General features: G+C 46.5%; 1 protein-coding gene across 1 annotated transcript; it reads right to left on the reverse strand.

Annotated features, from left to right (window-relative positions):
• Positions 1-2,733: 2,733 nt before the first annotated feature.
• Positions 2,734-20,443, reverse strand: CSRP3 (cysteine and glycine rich protein 3). The gene is made up of 6 exons (XM_084772906.1): positions 20,328-20,443; positions 11,296-11,432; positions 6,621-6,789; positions 4,863-4,995; positions 4,359-4,452; positions 2,734-3,054 (listed from the first exon to the last, which is right to left on the reverse strand). The coding sequence occupies exons 2-6, from the start codon at positions 11,405-11,407 to the stop codon at positions 2,978-2,980; spliced, it is 585 nt and encodes a 194-aa protein (XP_084629032.1). The 5' UTR covers positions 11,408-11,432; positions 20,328-20,443; the 3' UTR covers positions 2,734-2,977.
• Positions 20,444-25,269: the final 4,826 nt, after the last annotated feature.

The raw sequence follows: 25,269 nt of genomic DNA on the forward strand, positions 1-25,269 counted from the left end.
TACCAGAATAATGGGTAAGAGGGGAGGACATCCTATTGAAACTTTAGGTGTGAGAAGCCTGGGAGAAAGAGGAAATGGAAGGATCCAGTGGGTCCTGGAAAACTACAGGCGAGTCTGGGCCCTGGGGTCCTCCGCAAACTGAGGCAACAGCCAAGGAAAAAATAGGCAGTAAAAACCTTGAACCCCTACCCGGACTAGCCGATGGACATTCTGCACTGTTGAGTGGAGAAGAAGATCTAACTCTCACACAAACTCTGGTGCCCCATTTTTGATCATGTCCCTTGGATGGAGATGCCTGGTGGCACTCAGAGGAAAGATAATAGGTCACCAAGGAGAGACTTGATACAGTATGAGCATATTCAGGGGGAGGAGATCCCCCTCAGACACAGACATAGGGGAGGGGAGTAGGGGGGGGAAGTGGGAGGAAGGGAGGGATGGGAGGATACATGGGATGGGCTAACAACTGAGATGTAATATGTATAAATTAATAAAAATGTATTAAAAAAAAAAAAAAAAAAAAAAAGAAAGAAAAAGTACTTTGTAAAGCATTTGGCTTGGGCCTTGATGGATGAGCATGTACCAGATTAAAGAGTTAGATTAAGGAATAAAGATGGGGGAGGGGGGCGGGAGGGAGGTTCCATTTTCCAGGAATTTCTACCAGAAAGAAGAGCATCAGCAAGGAATGGTGGGAAGAGGGCACTGGCACGTTAGGATAGATTTACCTCTGAGTGTAGCTGGAGCTTGTGCGGAGGCTAAGCTGGAGGGCCAGACCGAGGCTAGCTTGTGATGGTCTTTATGTGAAAGGCTTCTACTGGGCGGAATTGCCTCACCGGAGTTCACATGTTAAGTCCTCATGTCTCGTCCCTCAGAATATGACTATATTTGAAGACTGTTTAAAGAACTAATTAGGTTTGGAGCAGTTTTTGAAGACTGTTTAAAGAAGTAATTAGGTTTGGAGCAGTTCGTATGGATAGGCCTTGATTCACTCTGGTGTCCTAAAAGTTAAAAGCCATCTGTAGAGCGTAGGCACACTGGGTTGGAAGACTGTGGGAAAACACCGGGTTGCCTGGATAGGCTCAGGAATGAGACTAAAAGAGGCCAACTTTGTTGGCCATGGACTCTCAGATTTCAAAATAGGAGAGTTTCTCATTTGGTTGAGCTGCCCAGTCTGTTGTACCTTCTCTCTCTCTCTCTCTCTGTCTCTCTCTCTCTGTCTCTCTCTCTCTCTCTCTCTCTCTCTCTCTCTCTCTGTCTGTCTCTCTCTCTCTCTCTCTCTCTCTCTCTCTCTCTCTCTCTGTGTGTGTGTGTGTGATTTTCTTTTTTTTTTTTAATTTTTTATTAATTTATTCTTGTTACATCTCAGTGGTTATCCCACTCCTTGTATCCTCCCATTCTTCCCTCCCTCCCATTTTCCTATTATTCCCCTCCCCTATGACTGTTCCTGAGGGGGACTTCCTCCCCCTGTATATGCTCATAGGGTATCAAGTCTCTTCTTGGTAGCCTGCTATCCTTCCTCTGAGTGCCACCAGGTACCTTCTTATAGCAGCCCTCGTGAACTAATAAACAGACCAGATGGGAGTAGAGAGATATGTGTTCTAGAAGTACCCTTGAGTCAGAAGCAAAGGGGCTTGAGGAGTGGGGCAAGAGGATGAGGGACAGGGCAAAGCTAATGGGTGACAGAGTTTAGCTTCTGTCGCCTGGGTGTATACATGGTGGGGCTAGTATCTGAAATGCAGCAGAGAAAGAAGAGGTTATGTTGTCCTGTGGTTATGGCTGACTCTGGGGCAAGCCTGGAGTCTATGACAAGCCAAAGTAGTGTATTGCTCTTAAATTCCACACAGGACATTGTCCAAGGCGGCACATAAGCTAAATGATTGCTTGGTGGTGGTGGTGGTAGTGGTGGTGGTTTTGTTGTTGTTGTTGTTTTGGTTTGGTTTGGATTGGTTTGGGGTTTTTTTGTTTTTTGAGACAGGGTTTCACTATGTTGTGCTGGTTGTCCTGGAACTCGCTCTGTACACCAGGCTGGCCTCAAACTCAAAGATTTGCTGCCTCTGCTTCCCAAGGGCTGGGATTAAAACCGTGTGCCACCACCACCCTGAAATGATTGCTTGTTTTAAAAATAGCCTTTCTTGGAATTTGGAGCATAGAGAAACTGATGGTCTTGCCTAGTGTTCATAGCTTTTATCACAAGATTTATATTTTTATATTTGATTTCCAAACAATTAAAGGAATTGCAAAGGGGTGGGGGAAAACAGTATGGTTGCTTAAAGAAGATACATACTTTCAAGCCACCCAAGAGGGAGAGAAGGCATGTCTAATTGGCTGGCTGTGTTTCATTATTGAGGGCAGCAACTTGAAGTAAGAACTTTTAAGAAAATTGCTAAGCTCCAAGGAATTGTGGAATAAGAGAGAATCATCCTCCTGGCCAAGCTTTGTTGTTATTTCTCTGTTTCCACAATTTTGCACAGCCCATGGCAGGGCGAAAGGATCAACCTTTTAGTCATTGTATTAGTTTTTATTTTCCTCTTAGAATCTGCTTTAATATTCTGTCTTTTCTCAGACCTCCTGTTTTCTTCTCTGCTCTTGGATATGAAGAAGATGCTCCCGTACCAGACACTCTCTCTCTCTCTCTCTCTCTCTCTCTCTCTCTCTCTCTCTCTCTCTCTCTCTCTCTCTCTCTCTCTCTCCTTCCCTTCCCCCTTCTCCCCTTCCCCTCTGCAAAGAAGACAGAGATAGACAACACCACTAAAATATTTATTGCTTCTACCACCCCAAGAATAGTAAATAATGAAGTGTCTGTTGCAGATTACATTTCCAGTGTTTTCTTCCAAAGTTCTCTTGTTACTTTGGTGCAGCCTGCTCCTGAATACAAATGCTGTCCAGCTACAAAAGAGGCTGTTTGGGGCAAACTCTGTAATGTTTTCGGGATTACTGGGCACTGCCGTTGGCTGGCAGGGTTGTGAGGAAGCACACCTTTTCACTCTTTCTTTTCCGCCTGCTGGGTAAGGCCTCCGAACCCAATGCCTGTGGGGCCAAAATTTTTGGCGTAGCAAACTGTGAATCAGAAGATGAGAGAGAATATATGGATTAGCATTGCTATTCTAGGTCCTGCCTGAACACCATCCTTTTTAACTTTTAAAGAAACAAAGCGGTCCTTAGATTTGCTGAGAATCTTTGTTTATATGTCTTTGCACCTCACCGTGTTACATGACACTTTCTTGTAAGGTAGTCCACATAAGTCAGCTGGAATCTCTGGCCCTGCTGTGCCCACCAGGCACTCAGAAGTGCTTGCACTTCCTGCAATACACTGTAATGTCCTTCCTAGGAGGTTGCTCTCCCCTGTTCCTGGAATGCCCCTTTCCAAGATTACATCACTCCTGGAGCCCAGAGGACTGTCTTTAGAATCACCCCCAGTGGTTGCTTTCCTCTGCGGAAGGCCTATATCTCTGCTGCCTGTCAGACGCAAGCGAATTCCATGGGGAAGATTCCAGCAATCTATGGCCTTTGCGTCTGTTTGAGACACTTGTACAACCCTGTCTTGAGCTTGCTATCTCTTTGTTTCATCCTGCCAGGTGTGGGGATTACAGGTCTGTGCTACCACACCTGGTACCTAGTCTGAATTAGCAATCGCTCTTAACCACCCCACCTCTCGCATACTCCCCGTTTCTCTCTCTCTCCACCGCAAGCATTTGAAGCTTCTTGAACACCATTGTTAGGTGATGAAGTTGCTGCTCTGAGCCGCAGAATAGAGATGCTGCAGGGCTGAGGACATATTGCTCCCTAGTGTGTGCTCTTTCTTTTTTTAGGGGGATGGGCGTGGGTAGCCGGAGTTTACCATATCTACACAGGACCACGGAATTTTGGAAGCACCTAAGGGGCAGAGCTGCAAAGATCAGGACAAAAGACAGTTCTGTCCCTGTGGTTGCTAAGTGACTTGCAATATCAGAAGCAGATGTCAGGAAGAGAAAGGGAGGCATCCAGATGAGGCCAGGATGATCTTCCCCTCAGCCAGACACCAGCATCTGCCTACCACAACAAGAGAGATGTTTGGCTTTTCAGGACTAATGCTGTTTGTCTAGGCCTAAGGCAGGACTCTGTTCTTCCTCATCTCCCTTCCGGGTACCTGTAGTTCCAAACCCCTGAGCAACTGCAAACTTCCAGAGGGGAAGGCCAGAGCAGGGGGTCAGTGGCTACACCATTTCCCTTAGGCAGTATTGCTTCCTTCCAAGAGCCCAAACTGCCAAGCTGAGTGGCCTCACTCCAGGCAGACATAGGCAGGCCTCTAAGCATGGCACAGTTTCCCCTCCCCTCAGGTCCTTGGGAAAACAGGCTTCAAGAAAGTTTGCGCAACCGCTTACCTTTGCAATACAGCTCCCCGTCCTTGTCAGTGACGTTTGTGGACTCCAGGCTCTTCCCACAGATGGCGCAGCGGAAACAGGTCTTGTGCCAAGGCTGGGAGTCACAAGACAGTTATTTATCAGGGAGGCAAGTATCACATTGTAGTTCCACTGACCAGCAGCACACAAAGCAGTGCCCTTGCTGTCCTTTCTCTTATGTAAGAGGGCCCTCAACTAATAATGCCAGGGGTTCCAGGAAAATGCGATGCAATGCCTTTAGGCAGCAGTTCTTAGAACCAGTACATTCCTTCTTACTGTGACAAACTGTGCTGGTTGTAGTTCTCAAAGGGCACTAGGTAACAGTCACAGAATTGGGAAACGGGGGGCATGTGTGGTTTCTAAACAAGTTGTGGGAGCTAAGGAGGATGAAGGGGCTGGGTCTCCCCCACAGTCCCCACCCTCATGTCTCCCCCCGAGTCCTGTGGAGATGAGGATCTGCTATTCGGCTCACCCAGACATGCTCACCTTGCCACCTCCCATAACCTTCTCAGCAGCGTATACGGACTTCCCGCATCGTGGGCACTTCTCTGATTCTCCAAACTTGGCAGAGAACTTGGAAGGGTTGCTGGTGGTGGCTGCGCGTGCCGGCTTTGGGGACCTGGTGGACACATAAACGAAGACTTCCCTTGGCACACAGTATGAAAGCTGTGTCTCACATGACGCACCTCACTCCACTGTGCCCCTTTCATCTGGAAAACGGGGGTAATCATGGGGCCTGTCTCCGTTGCTGAGAGGGTTAAGTATGATGGTTGTGTTAAAGCACCGAGCACAGGCCCTGTTGGTGTGGATTGGCAAACGTGTGTTGGCTCTAACTGTTTTCTACCTTTGCCTTCACACTTCAGTGAGTGTTCTGTGCACACTCATGCATCGTCATTGTTGTGCTGTTATTGATTTGTTTTTTTTTTTTTCTTTTTTCCCTACAGATTTTGCGGTGCTATCATGAGGCCAGCTGATTATCTGAGTGGTGAAAACTGTAGGACAAGACTGATACACACCTTATTATTACAAATTACCCTTTGTCATTCATCCCAAAGTCACCCGTCCCCTTGAGAGCAGTATCGGAAATAGAGGCAAAGACTTGGCTCCTTGCATTCTTAGTCTTTGACGTTCCCTTGTGCTTGGCATCTCCTGAGCCTTCCCAGTGTCTGACGTGGATATGGACATGGGAAAAGAGGGGGCACCAGACAGTGGTAAGATGAGGTGCCTCCTGCTGGTGGAGCTAGGAAACAAACCCAGGTCTCCAGGGGCTTTTCACTGTTTTCCCAACTGCAGAAAAAGGCTTCAAATAACGCAAGGCCAAGCAGCAGCGAGCAGTTGGCATCACCTCCCTCTCTTTAACAGAAGGTCTCCAGCTGGGGTGGAGAGTAATGAGAAAGAATAAAGAGAAGGCCCTTAGTGAACACATGAGCACACATCCCTCGACTTTTCCAGCCAGGCTCTGTGCTGGATGACTCCCTTCTTAAGGGACCAAAATGGTAAACTGCTCTCCGAGGGACTCTCAGTTCAGCTAGTCTTTCTGGCCAGTCACCGCAGGGCTAAGCGCAGACAGATACCAGCTGGCCAGACAGCAGCTGTGGACCAGCCGCCATCAGACTGTTTTCCATTCTGGGTCACAGTCGGTGGTGAGCAACATTGAAACCAGGGGAGCAGGCTGAGCCAGCAGTGGCCATTGCGATTTCCTGCACCCTTAGGATTGTGTTTGCGAACATCAGCACCGTATAGGCATCAGGCAGCCAAGGAGACCCACAAAACCACATTAATTGATTATTTCCTTCCCAGGCTCATCCCCAGACCTTTCCCTTTGCACTGCAGACGTTACTCATTTTACACCCTAAGAAAGAAATCTTTAATGACAAAGCACACAGAGGATGGCCATTGCTTTCCCTTGCTTTCTTGCCACATCCGTGTGATTTACACAGAAGCTCTGAAAGGGTAAGAAAAGGTCAAATAATGGAACATCTGTACATTCTTGGTTTTCTCTTGACATGCAAACGGAGGACCATCATGTAAAAGTAATTGCCCTTTAGAAAGGCGGATAATTTAAGGGAAGTCTTCAGAGAGACAACACATTGTTAGCACTTGGTCAGAGTGAATATTTCTATTGTTGGCAAGTCAACAATAGAGTCCATTCTCCACTTCCAGAAAATGTTGCTATGGGAACAGACTGAACTGTCTTGGTAATTGGAAACTAGCAGAGAAGGAAGAAGCATGGCAGGAACTTACTGTTGGAACTGCAGGCCGAGGTGCTCGCCCGTGTCCGTGCTGAGGCAGCCAGCGCCTTGTCCAAACCCGATCCCCTTGGGGCCGTACCTGCGCCCATAGCAGACCTTACAGTAGATCTCCGACTCGTGAGCTGCCACGGTGGTGCTGTCCAGAGCCTTTCTGCAGGCCACTACAGAAGAAAGGGGGTTAGGCTTGACCTCTTGCCATCTCTCTCTCCTGCACCTGATGCTGTGTGTTCAGAGCCCCATGCCAGAGCTCAGAGAAGTGTTATGTTTGGCGTTCTACCCAACTAGAAGAGAGGTAGATGTCAGCACTGCAACCAAGTATGTAGTCTTGGACCTGATAGCAACAGCGTTCCTAACCAACTAATAAATCGTGCTGAATGGCATCATGGAAGTTAGGGGTTGGAGGCCAAGGTGTGTGATTGTTTGTGGGGTTTTGTTTGTTTCTTTGTTTTGGGGGCTTTAGGGGAGTTGGGTTTTTTTGTTTGTTTGTTTGGTTGGTTGGTTGGTTGGTTGGTTTTTGGTTTTGGCGGGGTTTTTTGTTTTTTGTTTGTTTGTGTTTTGTTTTGTCTTTTGAGACAGGGTTTCTTTGTGTAGCCTTGGCCACCCTAGAACTGATGCAGTAGCTCAAACTGGCTTTCAACTCATAGAGATCCGCCTGACTCTGCCTCTGTCTCCAGAGTGCTGGGATTAAAGACATGCATCACCACTGCCCTTTGTCAGAGTTTTTGAAGAGCATATTGATACTGTGTCCAGTTCTGGACTCAGGGTGGGGCAGAAGGGACACAAGTGGCTCACTGGTCCCCTTAGTCTCCCATTGGCTCAGGCTGCCTCGCTGCTGTATACTACTTATCTCGTGGCAGCTGTCCCCAAATGTAAGGTAACTAAGTCAAAAGACAAAATGTACAGAAAGTTTTGTTTTTCAAACTTGAAAAGGTTTTGTGTGTGCATTTGTGTGTGTGTGCATTTGTGTGTGTGTGTGTGTGTGTCGTGTATACTTGAGCATATGGCTTTGGGAATTTAACCCAGGGCACAGGCAATCCTGAGGGTGGTACTTTTAAAGATATAAATTAAGCTGTCAAATAATCTTATAATATTTAATAATACATATAACAACGTATTGATTTGGATATGCAGTTTGTTCCTAATCTCCCACAAACTCAGGGATCCCATTCTTTCTTTGCATCCTACCTCGCAACCACTCACTTTTGGGACAGCTGACTGTAGCTAGCTTCCCTGATCAACTCGTGTTCACTTAGGTCTATGTCTGAGCCCGCAACAGGAAGCCCGCCCTTGTTTGGTCCCTGACCAGGAAGCTACAGCTCCACACACAGAAATGAGTTCAACACACATAGCTATGACCTACCATAACACTAAGGCAGTGGAGAGTGTAAGGAATTACCACAACTTAACAAAACACTGTAGTGCTTTGCAATAATGACCCTCAAGTGTTTATAGTGATAATCTCTAAACGAGATCATGACCTCAGAAATAATAAAACATGTACATTCAATTTATTTGTTTCTTTAAAAAAAGAAAAGCAGTTGTACCAAATGATCTTTATAATCAATCTGGCATAGATAAGATTGTTGCAAGTCGATATGCCTTCCTGAAGTGGCATTTTGTTGTTAAAAAAAAATACAGTAATTGAAACAGGCATAAAAGAAGAAGCTGAGGTTATGAATGAAGTAGAAAGGGCCAGAGGCTAGTGGTTGTGGAGCTTGGAAAATGGGGTTATGGGAGAGAATTTATTTAAGTTTCTATAGGCTAAAAATTCAGTGCTCCTCAGTGGGAGAGGATGTGCCTAATCCTGCAGCAACTTAATGTGCCAAAAAGGGTTGGTAGCTATGGGAGACTCCCCCCATCTCTGAAGAGAAGGAATGGGGAAAATGGGGGGAGGGTAAATGAGAGAGGGACTGGGAGAGAAGGGACTGCAATCAGGATGTAAAATGAATAAATAAATACTTTTTAAAAATACTTTGCTTTAAAAAAAAAAGTCATTGAGAGAGTGTCCAATAGCATGAGAGACTTTAAAATGCTTTGAATAGGAAAACACATTTTTCTTTGAAGAATAATTTAAGGGACATGCCTTACACTGGGCATGAAAGGTAGATACCAGTGTCTGGCCTTGTTGCCCTCAGTCAGCACCCTCCACAGTTGCTAACGTATCTGCTGATGGCTTATGGGCTGAATTCCAGGGGACTTTAATATCTCCAAACCGTGCAAAGGTCCGGTGAGTGACTGGCTGAGTGAACATACTTGTCATCAGATACCAGTGACTTCCTTTGCTAGGCAGCAGTGAGTTCCGGAGCTGTGGCTGACCTCAGTGCTCACTCCCAGCTCACCATGTCAGCTTGTGACGAATACAGCACAAGTCCTAGCCAACGCTGGCTTCTAAAGAGCTTGTGTGTGTGTGTGTGTGTGTGTTAGCATGTGAGTGGAAGGCAGAGGATAACTTGTAGGAAGGAATTATTTCTCTCCCATATGGGACCAACTCAGGTCATCAGGTTTGGCTACAAACACCTTTACCCACTGAGCCATCCTGCCGGCCCCTGAAGAACGTTTGTCCACAGGAGTAGAGAACTGTGCTGTCCAATACCATGGCAACCAGCCACGGCTGATATGCTGCTGATATGCTCACAAAATCATGCCCAACTTCAAACAGTACAAATGCTAAAAGAATATAAAATATCTCATGAGTAATGAGACTTACATAATGGGTTTAGGTCATACATATTGTGCTCAGTGAGATATTTTCAAAACTGATTTTACCTCGTCTCTTATTGGTATACTTGTAAGGTGATGAGTGCTATGGAATATTACATATGTGGTTTACATTATGGGTACTATGATTACAGGATGAGTACTGTGGAAAATACATGGTTTTTTTTTTTTGATAGACTGATATGGAAGGCCCAGTCAGTGCTAGAACTTATCTAGAAGTCAGAACAACACTGATGGGAGGAACTGAGGTGGAGCTGCCCCTCTGAGCCCTGTTTCCTATCAGCAGAAGCTTGGCTTGAGTCTGGGAAGTCTCTTGAAGATGATGGAGAAAAGTGTGCCTCTCCCCAGAGGCCCCGGCCCACACAGCTGAAGCCCACACTGCTCCCCTTCCATCCCACCCACAGCCTAAGCCTAAGGAGATCACTGCCAAGTGCTCAAACCCTTCTCCTGTGGCTCCACTGAGCACAGCCAGCATCTTCCACTGGGCAGTCAAGACAACCCCCAGAGGGAAGCTTCCATCTACTCCCTGCACAGGCATCGAAATTAATTAATAAAAGCAAGAAAAAGCCAGGAAGGCTAGATTTCCAGGTGTAGAACCCAAGTTTTCTCCTATAAGGAACTGTGGGGAAAATCCCTCTTCATCTTATGGACAGAGAAACTGAGGCCCACTGTGGCAAAACAACTCCCACGTTACATAGCAAATGGAAAAACCTAGACTCAAAGCTTCCTTCTTGTTTAATTCCAGTATTCTTTCCAATTCTATTCACTTTAAAGAACACTGGCCATGTTTAGAAAAACACCAAAGGCTTGCGGAATTCTAGATAGTTCTAGATAGTTGTAAATACACAATGGTGACAATGAGGGAAGGATAAGACGACTTAACAGATAATTGCCCATCGCTAAACCCCAAAGCATCAGTAAGTTTGACAACCTAATCACCCAGGACAGTCCTCTTCCTCTTTTTCCTCTCTATATATGTTTGCTGAGGAGGGGAGGGACCATGAAACGGCAGCAGAGAAAATAGCGTGTCGCTGTTTGTGACAGATACGCTAGGAGTATGTAATTCTGAGCCCTCACGTTAGTTAGGAGCTGGAGCACTGAAGTTCTGTTTGCTGCTGCTAGAGTGGGGCAGAAGGGTGAGGATTGATCCAGCTAGCGGATACTGAACAAAGCTAACACGTGAGTCATCACTGTAGCCTAGAAGCAGGCGTCGTGAGGGGCCATCCCAAAGCCATGGCCCATTTCTCCCAGAAGAGGACTAAGTACAAGGAAACTGCAGACTGTGACATCACGGAGCACTGGAGTGGGAGTCTGAAAGTGCCAGGTGTAGCCCCTCGCTCTGCTTGCAGGTGCATGCCACCTGGGATTAGAGATGAGACGTGACCAAAGTCACGTAACAGACCCTTGGGTAGATCACGGTAGCTCGGAGCTCTCTCAGTGTGGGCATTTTTGTAAGTCTGTCTGGCAGCTGATAAAGAGATCCTTCATGAAGCTCTGATACCTAAGCCGGACACTTACAGAAATGGCATGTGCTGCCCAGGGCCTGACCTCAGTCCTTTCTTAGGAAGACCAGTCACAGCTGGCTTCAGTGACAGCTGACCAGGGCCACACAAAGAGCCAGCTCTAGTTTGGCTCCAGACAACTGCTAGTTTCCTTTCTCTGCCAAGTCATACTTTGTAAATGTCACAGAGATGAGGGCCAGGCCCACTTGCCCTGACTTTGAGCTGCTGAAAGCACCTCTAAGTTGGTGTATAGCTGAGAAAGTGCTCAAGGGAGCACTCTGCCTTCTTCAAGTCAAGCCCACGGGCCGTGTTTCTCACAGCTTCCTGGCCATGTTCCTGCATGCCGCCCACACTGTGAGAACCACTGGCAGTCAGTGCTAGGATTAAATGAGAAATCAGAGCCCCCACACGACAGCAGTGCCGCCCACGGGGCTCTATCTAACTCACTGCAGTGGAAACAGGTCTTGTGGAAACTCCTCCCATTGCACTGGATTTCTTCTGCATGGTAAACCGTCTTTTCACAGGCTCCGCATTTTGCGCCTCCGCCCCAGTTCGGCATGATGAAGATTCTGGCTGAGGTCAATCTAAAAGGATATAAATCAAATACCCTAGGTTTAGATGGCATTAAGGGTAAACTGACCTAGAAGTACAGTGATCTAAGGACCAGGGGATGGCCTGATTCATCAGTCACTCATTCATTCATTCATTCATTCATTCATTCAGCAAATGGCCACCTTCTACAAATAGCTCAGACACTGGAGGCTTTGAGAAATCCATTTATTGAGTCAGCTTAGTTAAATATCAGCAACATCTATCCCTATGTATCTCCCAGGGTTCCTGGAAGGAATAGACAGCTAGACTCAACGTACATAAAATTGTATGCTAATACTACTTTTTGTCATCTAAAGTTTGAAAGTTCTCTCGTTGGAAGTGGGCTTTGTTGTTTTTAAATTAAGCAATATTATCAGTATGCCTAGCTAGCAATCAATAAAGACAGACAGCTGTTATATTTTTGATTAGCCTTGGGCTAATCAAACCTTGGGCAGGGCAGACATTAATCCTCTAACTGCTTTTCATACTAGGACAGGTATCTCATACCTGCCCCAATCCCATGCCATCTGCTTCCAATAACTTCTATCAAGCTACCTCCCATCCATAATCCCAAATACTTGCTCATGTTCTTCATCTGGGCCGGATCTCCATCCATGCTGGCCACATGCTTTTATTCCATCTAACCCTTCTTCTCCTCTCCTTGGGTCTTTCTCCTTCTTCTCCCAGGATCCTCTCTGTCTCTCTAAGCCCGGGAACCTTAGCCACACCTATCTCATCTGCCCTGCCCAGGTGGGATGGCTTTTTATTAATTAGCAACAAAATACATCAGACCACCCCCCAACAGGGCTTGGCTTCTGAAATTGATGTGTTCTTGTCTAGCGCAACTCTCCCTTACATCTCAATACAGTGCAGGTGGTACTTTGGAATGCCTAAGAGCAGGCAGCACTGGTGCCGCGAGTGGGGCCTTACAGGGTTAGCTTATCCAGCTGGCAAAAAGAGAGAATAGGGAAATTCTCTTGTTGAGTGTTGAGCCTTGTGTCTGTTGTTGAGGAACACCGTTGCCAGCCACGCAATGTTCACATAGTTCATACGGCCATATAGTTTTGCATTATGGTAGCTCAGCAGTCTAGGAAGGCAGACTGTGCTCTCAGCAGCCCTCCACATGACTATGTGCACCTAGAAGGGCTGTAGAGCTTTTCTCTATACCCACCCCACCCCCTACTTTTCTCTGGGGTGTGACAATGTCATTTAGGGCACCAGATGGTTCCGTGTGTGAGAAGACTTAAGACCTCAGGGGGCTCCTGGGAAATGGTACTGACCTGTCCCCCTGCACCTTTGGGGGCACATTCTGCCACACAGCCACACCTCCCTTCTCTCAGCTTTTCACTGGAGGGTAATGTCAAGAGATGCTAATAAAGGGCAACCCACAATGTTCATGGGCCAGTAAGTGCAAGGCCAAATGTTTAGTTTCCTTAGAGCAGAGCTGAATTAAGCTGTTGATAGTCAGTAGCCTTCTGTAGCCCTGTCTTTTGCTCAGGACTTGCCTCAGCATCCTGTGGCTTTTAAGAAGCTCGACGCGTCATGGTATCATGGGCACTAAGCACTATCAAGCCACTCTAAGAGGCTGCCCTGGCCTTCCCTTTCAGTTCTGGGAAGACAGTTGCCTTCTTATAATAGTTGCAATTAGCACTAAGCCCTCTTGGGTCAGCTCTCCGGGTGGAGTCTCACAGTCTCAATAACAATGACAGTTTTTGCTAAGAAACAGACGGTAAACAGAAAACAGACCACTGAACCTGACACTGGGGCTGAAGAAGGGACCGTCCCTATCTGAGCATCCCTTGAAGTTGCCTGTTCCTTCAGAGGTCATCTTGAACAGCCTGTGCTTCCCCTCTGCCTTCTCTGTTTGTTTAGAAAAAAGAAATTAGGAAACAACTTTAGAAGAAGGAAACATTCTGTAGATGTTTCGATTCTGCCATTCAATGTATTCAGTGGACTGAAAGAGTGAAGTGAAAGGCTGGAGTCAGATCTGCACTCACTCACTCACTCACTGTGTGCTCACTACCTGCCTGTCTGGTACACTGTACTGGGTACTAAGTAGTGGATCGAGGAGAGAACATGGAAGAATGAGTGACTGTGTCCCCGACATTGAGAAGCCCTCATTCCAGTGAGGCAAGCAGACAAGAGCCAGAAGACCTGGGACCAGAGTGTTCGGTCATGAGAACAGTGGTGAGTTACAGGTCACAGAAGAGACCATATCCAGACAGTGTTTAAGGGTGAGCATGAGTCCAGCAGATACAGGAAGAGGGTTAGGGAACATTTGTGGAAGATTTAAGAGTTAAGCAAGGTTCCATAATAATTTCATATCTCCAAAATGAGCCTAAGAAGTTCTATTGAATTCCATTCAAACTGTAGACTCTTGGGTTAGAATGAATTTTGAAAACTGTGTGGCATAGTCATTCTTAGCCAAGATGGCTACATAAAAAGCAAAGATCTAGGGTTAATTCTTAGCTAACTTCTTTTTTCCCCAGATCCATCCTTCCCTTATAAAAGATGATACATTTTCTAGAAAAGAGTGGAATCACACAATTGTGTGTATGGTCATTTTGAGCTTCAGTTTCAACGCAATACAAGCAGGAGAAATGGAGTTATGTCTCATCTGAGAACATGAAGTGACCCTCGTGGAACTGACGATGTGGAAACTCTCAGTGAAAACAACCTCGGGTCACATTTCTCATTTCCCATTGCCAGTGATTTCATCGGCATGCCCCAGAAGGTTTAGCGGGAGACTGAGATGCCGTGTGTGTGTGTGTGTGTGTGTGTGTGTGTGTGTGTGTGTGTGTGTGAACATATATACATATCCTCAAGCATTTTTCCATGTGTGTATGTGTGAACATATATACATATTCGCATGCATTTTCCGTGTGTATGTGTGTGTGTGTGTATGTGCATGTGTGTGTGTGTGTGTGTGTGTGTGTGTGTGTGTGTGTGTGTGAACATATTGACATATTCTCATGCGTTTTCCTAGGCTTACTTTTCAAACTGAGGGTGATATTACCTATAATACCTCCTCACCAGCTAATGCATCTCAACAACCTTGTTAGTGAGTGATCTTAGCTCTGTGCCATCCATATATCAGGATTCAAAACCCAAAGCAGAAATATACAGGGACTCACTTAATAAACGTGCATTCCTTCCTAGGGAAGGGAAAACAGCAATGGAAGCTATGCAAGGAAAATGCCTTCCATTTCCTCCTCCAGTGCTCACAGGTCAGGAGATAGCTGTCTTGTCACATGTCCTGAATCAGAACGCATGGGTTCTGATTGTCACTTATCACTTGAACTTGCAGAAAATAAATGTTAACGTCCTCTTGTGCACAGGACCCTTGTGAAGGTCATGGAAAGATGGTGGGGATTTAAAGCAGTATTGAGCTATACTGAAGCACATGTGATTATTTTCTTTACTTCAGGCAACTCAAACAACACCACTGTGCTAATCAAGTCGTTGCAATTGGAAAGTACATTTAGGTCCTGGCTGGCAAATGGCCTTTTTGGCTTCTGCGTTGCTTTGGAATAGCTACTTTTCAACACCCAGAGCTGGGCTTAGGGTGAGTTATTTACCTTGGCACAGTGCCAAGAGATGGGCCCATTTGTTTATCAGCGTTGCTTGGAACTGGCAAGGGTCACTGAAGGTGGGACACCAAATATAGGCTTGACTGTCAGTCAGCACTGTTTATCAGCTGGGTCACCATCACACCACCTGGCACTGCTTTCTGGGATTATTCCTGGGGTTGCTGTTATCACGGACAAGTCATAGGTCAGGGTCAGAAAGGGAGACAAGAATTTATAAGGATGAGGTAGAAGGTGGGGCCTACCATACCATCTGGGAACAGACTAGATAGATGCTCTTGGCTACCCTGATTCCGCTCAGAGATGGCCTGGCATGGGCTTCCTACTAACAGGCTATGAAAGAATTGCCACTGGATGGGAATCCTCTAGTGAGTCAATGAGCTCAGATCCAAATCCACAACCTATTCATTCTAACCTCTTCAAAGCTGTGTGGTCCAGGAAAACCATTAACCTCTCTGGCCTTTAGTATCCTTTCCAAGATGAGGGTGCCTTGGGACGTGCTCAGAGGATCGCTTCTGTTCAGGCACTGCCACTCTGTCAACTGTGTGGCCCTCGGTTTCAGAATGTAAGTTTTCATTGATTCTGCTACCACTTTAAACTGTCATGTCTCCTCTGAAAGTTCTAAAATAAAGCTGAACTGCTCACTGGACTGTCTTCCGAGTTTCCTTCCTTCCTCCCTTCCTCCTTTCCTTCTTCTCTCCTTCCTCCTCTTCCTCCTTCTCCTTCCTCTTTCTTTCTTTCTCTACCCACTCCCTTGCAACCGTAAGACTGAAAGATGATGTTTTAGGACAAAGCGGGGTAGACAAAAATAGCCACGTAGTGATTCTGTTAGTTCTTCTTAGAGGTCCATTTAAAAATCTTGGAGAGATGCCTAAGCCAAGACTTGGAACCGAGACCTCCGACAGCTCAGAGAGGTGCTGGCTCGCGTGCTAATTCTAAAAGAAGTTAGTACTATCTCAGACACAACTACTGAAGCAAACTGTTCTTGAGCATGCATGACCAGGCACCATGGTAACTCATGACCTTCCAGCCAGATGCTTATCAGGTAAGGAAATGTGAGCACGTAGGGAATTTACATCCCTGTCCTAGATCACGTGCTTAGCCTGGCTGGAGCTCCTCTGACTCCAGAGCTGTTTTCCCATACTAGTATTGGCCACTGTTCACGTTTACAAAAGATTTCATATATTATCTTTGATATTGACAACAGCCCAACAGAGTAAATTGTATTGTCCTAAGTTTGGAGGAGGTGTGAGAAAACTATAAAGAAAGATAGATAGATCAAGTTTGACCAAGATCACAGAACTGTAAGTGGGAGGAGCTGAATTTCAAAGGCTGGCTCAGTTGACCTGTATGCAAGCTTCTACTCCGGGAATATCTCTTGCAGAAGACACATGAGTGAGCACTTCCAGCGACCAAGGATCTCATCTGGTGAGAACCGAGATCCCACAGACCCGCACTCTCTTCATGGAGCATAGAAAGCAGTCACTGAAGGAGCCTTGGGGACATCCCAGGAATCAGTGATGTTCAAACACGGACAGGGCTCCTCCAGAGCTGGAAGTCTCGCTCACTGTGGACTTCCATCACCCGTAGGCATGGACATTGACATGGCTGTGATGCAACAAAGCACCTTCTAGACTCCTTCAAGCCCTGAGACTAATTTAAGGACCTGAATGAACCGGGGGCGATCGAAGAAGCCTCTCTTCAGAAACGCTGCTCAGCAGTTGTCCCTTCTCCAGTGCCGTTTCCTCTCTTAGTTCAGCGAGGCAGACAACAGCGTATGAAAAGACCCAGGCTTTGGAAAGAACCGAAGCCACGTTCAGAACACTAACACTCTGATCTGGGGCACATGGCTTAGACTCCTGAGCACGGCCCCATGCATGTCGAAATGAGCAGGTTTGTCCCAGAAGGGTGAAAGTACAACAGTTAGTGCACTGCATATATTTTTTTCGGTGCACACAGGGATCCAGTGAATTTTGTTGCCTTTATATTATCATTTATATTATCATGATGATTCCATGGCATGATTTGCTGTACAGTTTTTAAATCTATTTTTGTAAAGCAAGCAAAGCGCTCTCTCCCTCCCTCCCTCTCCCTCCCCCCTCCTTACCCCCCCTCTCACTCTCTCTCCATTTCCTCTCCATGGATCCTCATTTCAAACCACAAATCAATTGTTTCTCAGTCTCTAGAATCTCAGCTACCCACATGTGTCCAGCACACAGGACAGTCGCTTCCATCTCAGACTGCCTGTAGCATTGGCTGGTTTGGCCTCGGCCTGCTCTGCCTCTCTGAAGCCCTCCATAAGTCGGCTTTGCCACTCATCCCTGGGGCTTTGAAGGGAAGCCTGCCCACACAGAGTCCCTGTGGCCGATAGGAGGCATACCCTGTCTGCTCCCAGAATAGGAGTCAAGGCCAGTGGGTGGCTTCCTCCTGATCTTGCGAGCCAAGTGTATACATGAAGTCTCTCCACCACCACCTTTCACAAAACTGTGAAGGCATTCGTTGCTTAGAAATAGCCATGAATCTTGGCTCTCAGGCATGGTGGCCATGTGATCAGACATACAAAGTATCTGTCAGAGGCAAGAAGCACTCAGGACAGAGTGAGAGGCTGGATGGGGTGAGAGGCAGTGTGGGAGCAGGGTAAGTGGAGAAAGTAGCAGGACCCAACAGGTGAACTCCAAGAGCCTGACCTGGAAAGTGGACATGGGACCCTGGTAGATGCACACCCCTAACTCTTGGGAGCCATGAGAAGAAAAGCAAAGTCAACAGAGTCAAAGGTTCAAATCATGGCTCTGAATAGCCCTTAGCTTCCAAGCTTTCAGTTTTGGAATCCTCTGTAGCATGGCTGACTTCTGCTCCTGGAAGCCATTCTTGGCTCTGCTCTGACCTGTGCACTTTAAAGACCATGTTGTATATACCCTGATCGCATCCTGGCTCTGTTGCTTTCTGGCCACGTGACCCTGCATGATTGCTGCAGTCCCCTGAATTTTAGTTTCTTTCCCCCAAAGAATGACATTTCCAGGACTTTCTGGGACTTTAATGATGCTCACACTTGCTCTGAGAGAAAAGAGAGCACGTTAACAGCATTAGATACAGATCGCTGGGCTCCACAGTGTCCTCAGTGGAGCTCTGCACCAGCCCCTTGCTTCAGGGCTGCTAGACAAGCCCTGCATCCCTGGCCGCTTCCTCCCCTGGGAGGGACACTCCGTTTTCACCTCGGCAGGTGTCCTATTTCTCTCTGGACATGACTCCCAACCCTCTATGCAGTAAGTACTCCCAGAGATCTGGGCAGCATGCTTAAGCTTAGAAGGCTGCCTCCTGCAGTTGTATTTCATGTGTACGATATTCCAAGGCCTGTATCCTTCCTCTTGACAAACATATCAGTCACCTTGTGCTGGTGGTCAGCATGTTAGCCACTCTGAGCACTGGACTGAGGTCATCATCTTGTACTTGGCTGGCCATCCTTCCCAACTCAGAGAAGGCCCTGTGCCCTTGCTGAAAGGCTTTGTCTGTGCATACAGTCATATTAACTTCATAAAGCACTTCCCTGAATCGTATTCAGTCCACACAAATTCCCTCGCATTTTCCTGTTCCAAAATTGAAAGCTTGGAAGCTAAGGGCTATTCAGAGCCATGATTTGAACCTTTGACTCTGTTGACTTTGCTTTTCTTCTCATGGCTCCCAAGAGTTAGGGGTGTGCATCTACCAGGGTCCCGTCTCCACTTTGCGGGTCAGGCTCTTGGGGTTCGCCTGTTGGGTCCTGCTACTTTCTCCACTTACCCTGCTCCCCACACTGCCTCTCACCCCATCCAGCCTCCCACTCTGTCCTGAGTGCTGGACATACAGATAATTTGTATGTCCAGGCGGGCACCAAGCTGTGGTTCAGCTATACCTCTTCCTAACTGTGGGGCTGCTGACACTAAGCACAAATGAGAGTCCCAGAGCCAGTTCAGGAAAAGCTACACTTTCTGGGACATAAAGCAGTTTTACGCATTGTAACTGGTTGAAAGATAAGAGCATTTTACAGTTGAGAGTGATGTGGTAATTTCATACAGATAGTCATAGCATTGCTTCACATAAGATAACCTGCCCCACCCTCGGTCTTTGTTTTCCTAAAAACCAGCATAGCACAGCGTGTACATCTTATATCTTAACACTGAGTCTCCAAAGTGTGCACACAGACTGCCCGCATTCCCCTACCCTTGTTCATGCTTAGGCCCCCGCCTGCCCCAGCCCTGAGCTAGGAGGCAGTCCGTACCGCTTACTAACTGGCACTGTATCGCACCACAGTTAGACAAGCCCCTCCACTGGCTACCCGGCTCCTCCATGGCGGAGGCACCAGCCTGGCTGAGGGCTAGAACAGTGATTAGAGGGGGCAGCTTTGATCTGCCCCGTGTTTCCACCCAGGCCATTGCTTGAAACCACTTCTCGATCTCAAGCCCTGGATATTGAAAGGAAATCCTTGACTGAGATCTGGAGGGAACCCTAGGAACCACCCTCACCCCAGTCAAGGAATTAATCTTCCCACTACATAAGCTCTCAAGGGATTTTCAGCATCACAGTGTCTTTGCAGGGCGGGGGGGTGGGGGTGGGGGGCGGGAATTCGGGTTAATTTTAAATGGCTAAAAGCACATGTGTGGCTGAACATATTTGGTATGTATCTATTTTAAAGCCACAACCCTGGAATGTCAATCCCCACCCACACCTTGTAAGCAGCAAAGATTTGAGGTGGGAAAGGTTTTCTTCGGTGCTATTGTGTCTATGACACCTGCTTTATAACTGCGTAGTACTTGAGAAAAACGTCACTATATTTGTATCAAACCCTTGAAGAATTAAGAGACCAAGACCCCAAGGGTAGGTGCTTCCTTAGAGAGCCACTCCTCTGCTTCTTATGTGGCAGCTCTGAGACCACAGCACGGGTCTGGACAGCGGGGGGTTGGGGGGGAGGTCATTTCACTACCACAGTGACTTTCGCCCCAGATTAGTCCCTGCTCATTGCTTTGTCTGAGGGGTTCCCAACTTTTCTGTTTTGTTTTGTTTTCAGGACGCCAGGAAATCAAACCCAGACCTTCCTACACACTCCCCAAACCTCCCAATATTAATCATGCTTTTAGGAAGTTTAAACCAACTACTAGATCCACATATGGATCAAGCATATAACTTGACCCTCTTCATATGTAGCCAGAGTGGGTGCTGAGACTCGGATGTAAAATATACCTCCAACTCTATAGGACTCCATATAGCCCCATCTGGCCGCTAGTCACTCAGCCACCCGAGCCCAAAGGCTTCTTTCAATCCACTTACCTGCCTGTGTGGTCTCTGTCAGCTCAACTGAGTAAGGGGACTCTTGCTCTCTTTAAATATATAGAGGCTGTCACCAGCCTTGGCTTGTGTTGAAGGAAGGGCAGTGGGGAGGCTGAGGGGAGGGGGTGAATAAGACATGAGTAACACAATTGCCAAAAATAGCCCGTGACCAAAGCTCTTAGTTGTGTTGGGAGCCTCCTGGAGAACAATATCAGTTGGGTTCTATTTTAATTGCCGTTTGCCTAAGGCACCAAGGGATGCATTTGTGAAGTACGACCAAAGACTTGCACTCAGAAGAAGAGTTTTATGTTTAAATCCTTTCTGCAGCACCCCCCCGCCCCGCCCCCACCCCCCACCCCCAGCCTGCCTGTTCTGGAAATCAGTGCACACGGTAGCTGCAAACGAATCATGAGCCATGCCTGGGAGCCCTGTGGAATTCCGAGACCCAGGTCACCGCACTTGTGAGAGGAACTCAGAGCTAAAAATAAGAGTTGATGGGGGTCTGGCGCACACTTAGCTTAATCTCTTCAAGGAGGCTTGCAGGGGAGGTGGGGCTGACATCAGCTCGTCATCAGAGGCCTGCTCATCCAGTGAAGGAAAGTTTTCTCTCAAGTTTCTGTCACTTTATTCATTAATGGAATATGGCGTGGTTTAGGCCAGGGCTTGTGGTAATTTCACAAAGATGGGCAAAGCATCGCTTTACATGAAATACACTTGATCTGTGTTGTCATGGAAAACAACATAGCTTGTTCATCTGAGAAATAAGGCAAGATGACTGGCCTGCAAAGTTAAGGGATCTTAAGAATTCTTTGATGATAAGATTTTAAAGTTGTGTGTGTATGTGTGTGTGTGTGTGTGTGTGTTTTCTTTTGGTTTTTTGTTATGTTTGTTTGGCTTTGGTTTTTCTCTTTAGCTTTGTAATATTTTAATGTTTTAAATTAATTTTTCTCTCTAATGACCACTAGAAATTAGAATGCTGGGCATGGTGTCACATGTTTTAAATCTCAGCACTGGGGGGGCAGAGGCAGGCAGATCTCTGTGAGTTCAAGGCCAGTCCAGTCTACAAAGTGAATCCAAGGCAGCCAGGACTACAGGAGAAACCCTGTCTGGAAAAACAAAAAAATAACAAAAACAAACAAACAAACAAACAAACAAACAAAAGGAATTAGAATGCTATCTTTTCTGTATTTATTCAAAAATGTCTTATTTCAACATTGGCAACAGCAGTGGTTCTCAAACTGTGGGTTGTGACCCCCATGACAAGCCTCTGTCTCCAAAGAAATTTTATTCCAAAGAAAGAAATTCATAACAGTAGCAAAATTACAGTTATGAAGTGCCAACAAAAATAAGTTTATGGTTGGGTTCATCACAACATGAGAGACTGTATTAAAGGACCACAACATCAGGAAGGTTGACAGCCACTGGCCTAGTATGAATTTGTATTACACCCAAGTATATTCAGCCACTTATTCATTCACTAATCTAAAAATAATTCTATTTATAAGTTTTCCAAAGTTTTGTCTCACTGTATAACCCAGTCTGGTCTTGAACTCAAAAATTTCCTGTCTTAGCCTCCTGATTTCTGGGATTACAGGTGTGACACACAGCGCTTGGATTTATATCATTTTTAGCACATCCACTTTCTTTTTACCCAGCCTATTCTTGCCTTGTGGCTGGAATATCATCCTGAATCTCTGCAGACATTAATGACACTAATTGAGGACCAGTCTGTTTTCTCAGGTATTTGTTCTGTTGTGTGTTGACTGGAGGGTTCCTTGCAGTGCTGGTATTCAAATGCCCTCAGGATTGCTTGTCCGTTTCTAATTCTGAGAATGCCTGTTTGCTTACCTCCTGACAGATAGCATCTCCAATGGGCAGGATCCCCCTTCAGTTGCTGGGTAGGGGTGGATCATGCTGAGCAGTGTGGTGCTGTGGCATCCAGGGATGAGGTGGGCGTTTCCAACCTCTTTCGAGGTCACTAGTTCTCTGGGAATCTCTCCAGGCTCCCTGACACCTTAGCCTTGGGCCACACTGGCCCTGGATCTGTTTCCTTGCTCATTCTGATGGCGATCCTCAGCCTCCCTCACACATTTCTGCTGATTTCTGTTTAAAGTGTCCCCAAGCAGCCTGCACTTCAGCGCAGGGCTCTGCCACTGCCCTGTGGGACCCTCTTCTTTCCGGCAACTCACAACATCTACCCTCTTTATCTCTTACCTACTCATGGATGCTCTCTGTTCTCGACTATTATTTATGATTTTCTTCCTACTAAAACTCTTCCTGGAGTCCCAGAATCTGCTGGTAACCTTTAAATCACGTTCTTCAACCAAGTAGCCGGTAGCCACATTGGCAGATCAAAATGGCTTAACATTAAATAAGATGTGATAGTTTTAGCCATTGCAGGTGTCCAGTGGCCATGTGTTCAGTGCCTACACACAGAGGGTATCATAGATGGGGAAAGGTCCATCGCTATAGAAAGCTCTGCTGTGTGGAAATTGCAGAAGTGCCCACATTTGGGGTGCTGTGGTGTTGTTGCGATGTACGGCAGGACGCCTGGACAACAGGAGCTGAAAGTTCACTCAGCAGTGGATGAATGACAGTGCTAAAATCTGAGCCCATTGCTGCAGCCACATCGTTCCCCAAGAGCCACCATAAGAGTAAGCCATCACGAGACAAGCTGTGATGGAGAGCAGGTCAGAGAGAGGATGATACAATGAACAAGCTAGGACACACACCTTAAACAATACCATCCTGCTGGAAAGCAGAAAGGAAGGAGTGCTGTGTTCTAAGGTCTTTATTTAATCCCCACAGTAACTTTGCCAAAAAGTTACTATTATTCCCTCCGCTGTATTAGTGAGCCATGAACACACAGCTCCTTAAGACAGTTAGTTAGTCCTCTAACACACAAGTGGGTCTGACAGCCTTGGGCTGAAAACCCATATCTTCCCCTCCTGGGTGCCCCTGGAGTAGCTAATGCCTAGCAAGTCATTGGAACACAGGAGTCCCAAAGGGACAAAAGCATTCAAATGCAGATCTAACGCCAAACCCCTTTACACAGTGGTCCTTAGGTCAGCTTGCCTATGGTCTGTTCAGCGAACATTCTGAGCACCATACCATATGTGCATGGGTGCACTCTGCCATTTGCATATATATTACGTATATCTAAGCTATTAACACATTCCTATAATGTGCATATTATGGGGCACAGTAAAGCTATATACTGAAAAGAGGGGAAAATCTCTAATTCTTTTTCTCATACTCCATTATCTCACATGTTCCCCCACTTGCTGCTCACCATTCCTGGCTTTAAAAGTCACTGCTCTGAACTGTGACACACAAAAGAAGGAATAATTTAAATAATAATCTACAGCCTACGAACGAACCTCTGCTTCATCCTCTCAAACCTTCCTGAAAAGAAACATAATTGGACCTTGATATATTCAGTGTCTGCCACATTCTGGAAGTAACTAGGGCTCCCTTTTTTTTTTTTTTTTTTTTTGCTATTTCTCTGCATCAATGGGCTGACATTGGTCTTTGGTTCTTATTTCTAAAAGAGAATTAACTCTAGCCCTCCCATTCAGAGGTCCATCCTGGTCTTGTGCCTTGAATGTAGAAGGCACAGAAGTAGACAGGCAGACACCTGAATGTATCCCAGTGGTTGGCTCTACCTAAGCTGGGTAAAGATACTGTCATTTTTACTGAAAGGGGCTGAGACTGGAAAAGGCCAACAGCTCAATTTGTTCACATTATCTGGGCATTTTTAATCGGTCATTTCCATGATAACAGTGTTCTTACATACCACTCCTCCGCTTGAGAGCACTCTGTTGTATTTGGTTTTTCTGGAGTGCGTCTCTGTCTCTCTGTCCTTTTATGTCTGGTTTTTCTCTCTCTGAAGCAGAGGGAGAATATAGGTGCCATTACTCCACTTCTGCAGATGAAGAAGCTGGCTTGAGAAGTTCAGTCACACTGCTGGTAAATGGCAAAGTCATGGTCCTCCATCCCAAAGGCCGTGGCTTGGTGGACATTTTCACCGAGTGGTATTATACAGGTGTCAGTGAGGACTCTAGTGTGATGCCTGCACAGAGAAAGTACAGAGTCATTTTCACCTTACACCGAGAGATTAGCAAGGCCTTATTTAATAAGTCCTTCAGTGTTAGGAGAGGCTGCTCCTATAATGAAACCCTGAAGAACATCCTTGACCAATACTGTCCCTGAAGTGGCTACCACAGGCCAGCAACTGATCAGGGCAAATCAAGTGAACACCATTCAGTCTGTGACAGTCTTAGGAGATGTACCGGTCACCTATGGCAACAAGAGATGTTCAATGTGTTTTGAATCCATCCCTTCTTTCTTGTCCTATAACCCGTCTCCTTCCCCTCATTTAGATGTCTGGCTAGACTTTTCTAGAAGCCCTCACTGAGCCTCCCCACCTCCCTCCCATCTGGCACATCTACCAGAGTCCTTTGAGGCAGTTCTGACTGTGGCAGCCTTGAGCTGGATGGCCTCTGCTAGTGCCTCGCTGCTGTGAGATCATATTCAAAATTTGAACCTGGCATTTGAGTTCCTTCATCTTACTCCAAGCCAGCTTTCCAGCTTCTCCTCAGGCCCTTCCTTTACCCTATCTCTCAGCCCCTCCAGTCTAATCGCCGTTCTCCAAAAATAGCCAGGGTTTTCATGCCTCTTTGCTTTGCTCATGTTCTGTGCTGTGCCTGGAATGTCCTGCACCTTCACGTCCTGCCTGGTGGAATCCTCCTCATCCTTCAGAAAGCAGCTCACATGATGCTTCTTCCCTAGGGCCTTCGCCCCTCCCCTTTCCAGGAGCCATGTGGCTCTTTGCGTTTGTTTTTACAGTACAGGGAGCCTTTAGCTCTTTAGATCTTGAGCTTGTTAAGGGCTGGGAGGATCTTGGTGATCTGTGAGTCCTCGGTTTTGACACCTGTCATGT

This window comes from Acomys minous (genome assembly GCF_964271855.1).
Source record: "Acomys minous genome assembly, chromosome: 2".
Classification (NCBI taxonomy): Eukaryota; Metazoa; Chordata; class Mammalia; order Rodentia; family Muridae; genus Acomys; species Acomys minous.

Bases quoted from the DNA above. Each gene is read 5' to 3' on its own strand.
- CSRP3 (XM_084772906.1), bottom strand. From the start codon at position 11,407: ATGCCGAACTGGGGCGGAGGCGCAAAATGCGGAGCCTGTGAAAAGACG. The intron at 6,790-11,295 runs GTGAGTTAGATA...TTTCTTCTGTAG, and splicing joins CAAGACCTGTTTCCACTGCA to TGGCCTGCAGAAAGGCTCTG. The intron at 4,996-6,620 runs GTAAGTTCCTGC...TGTGTCCACCAG, and splicing joins CTCGGCCTGCAGTTCCAACA to GTCCCCAAAGCCGGCACGCG.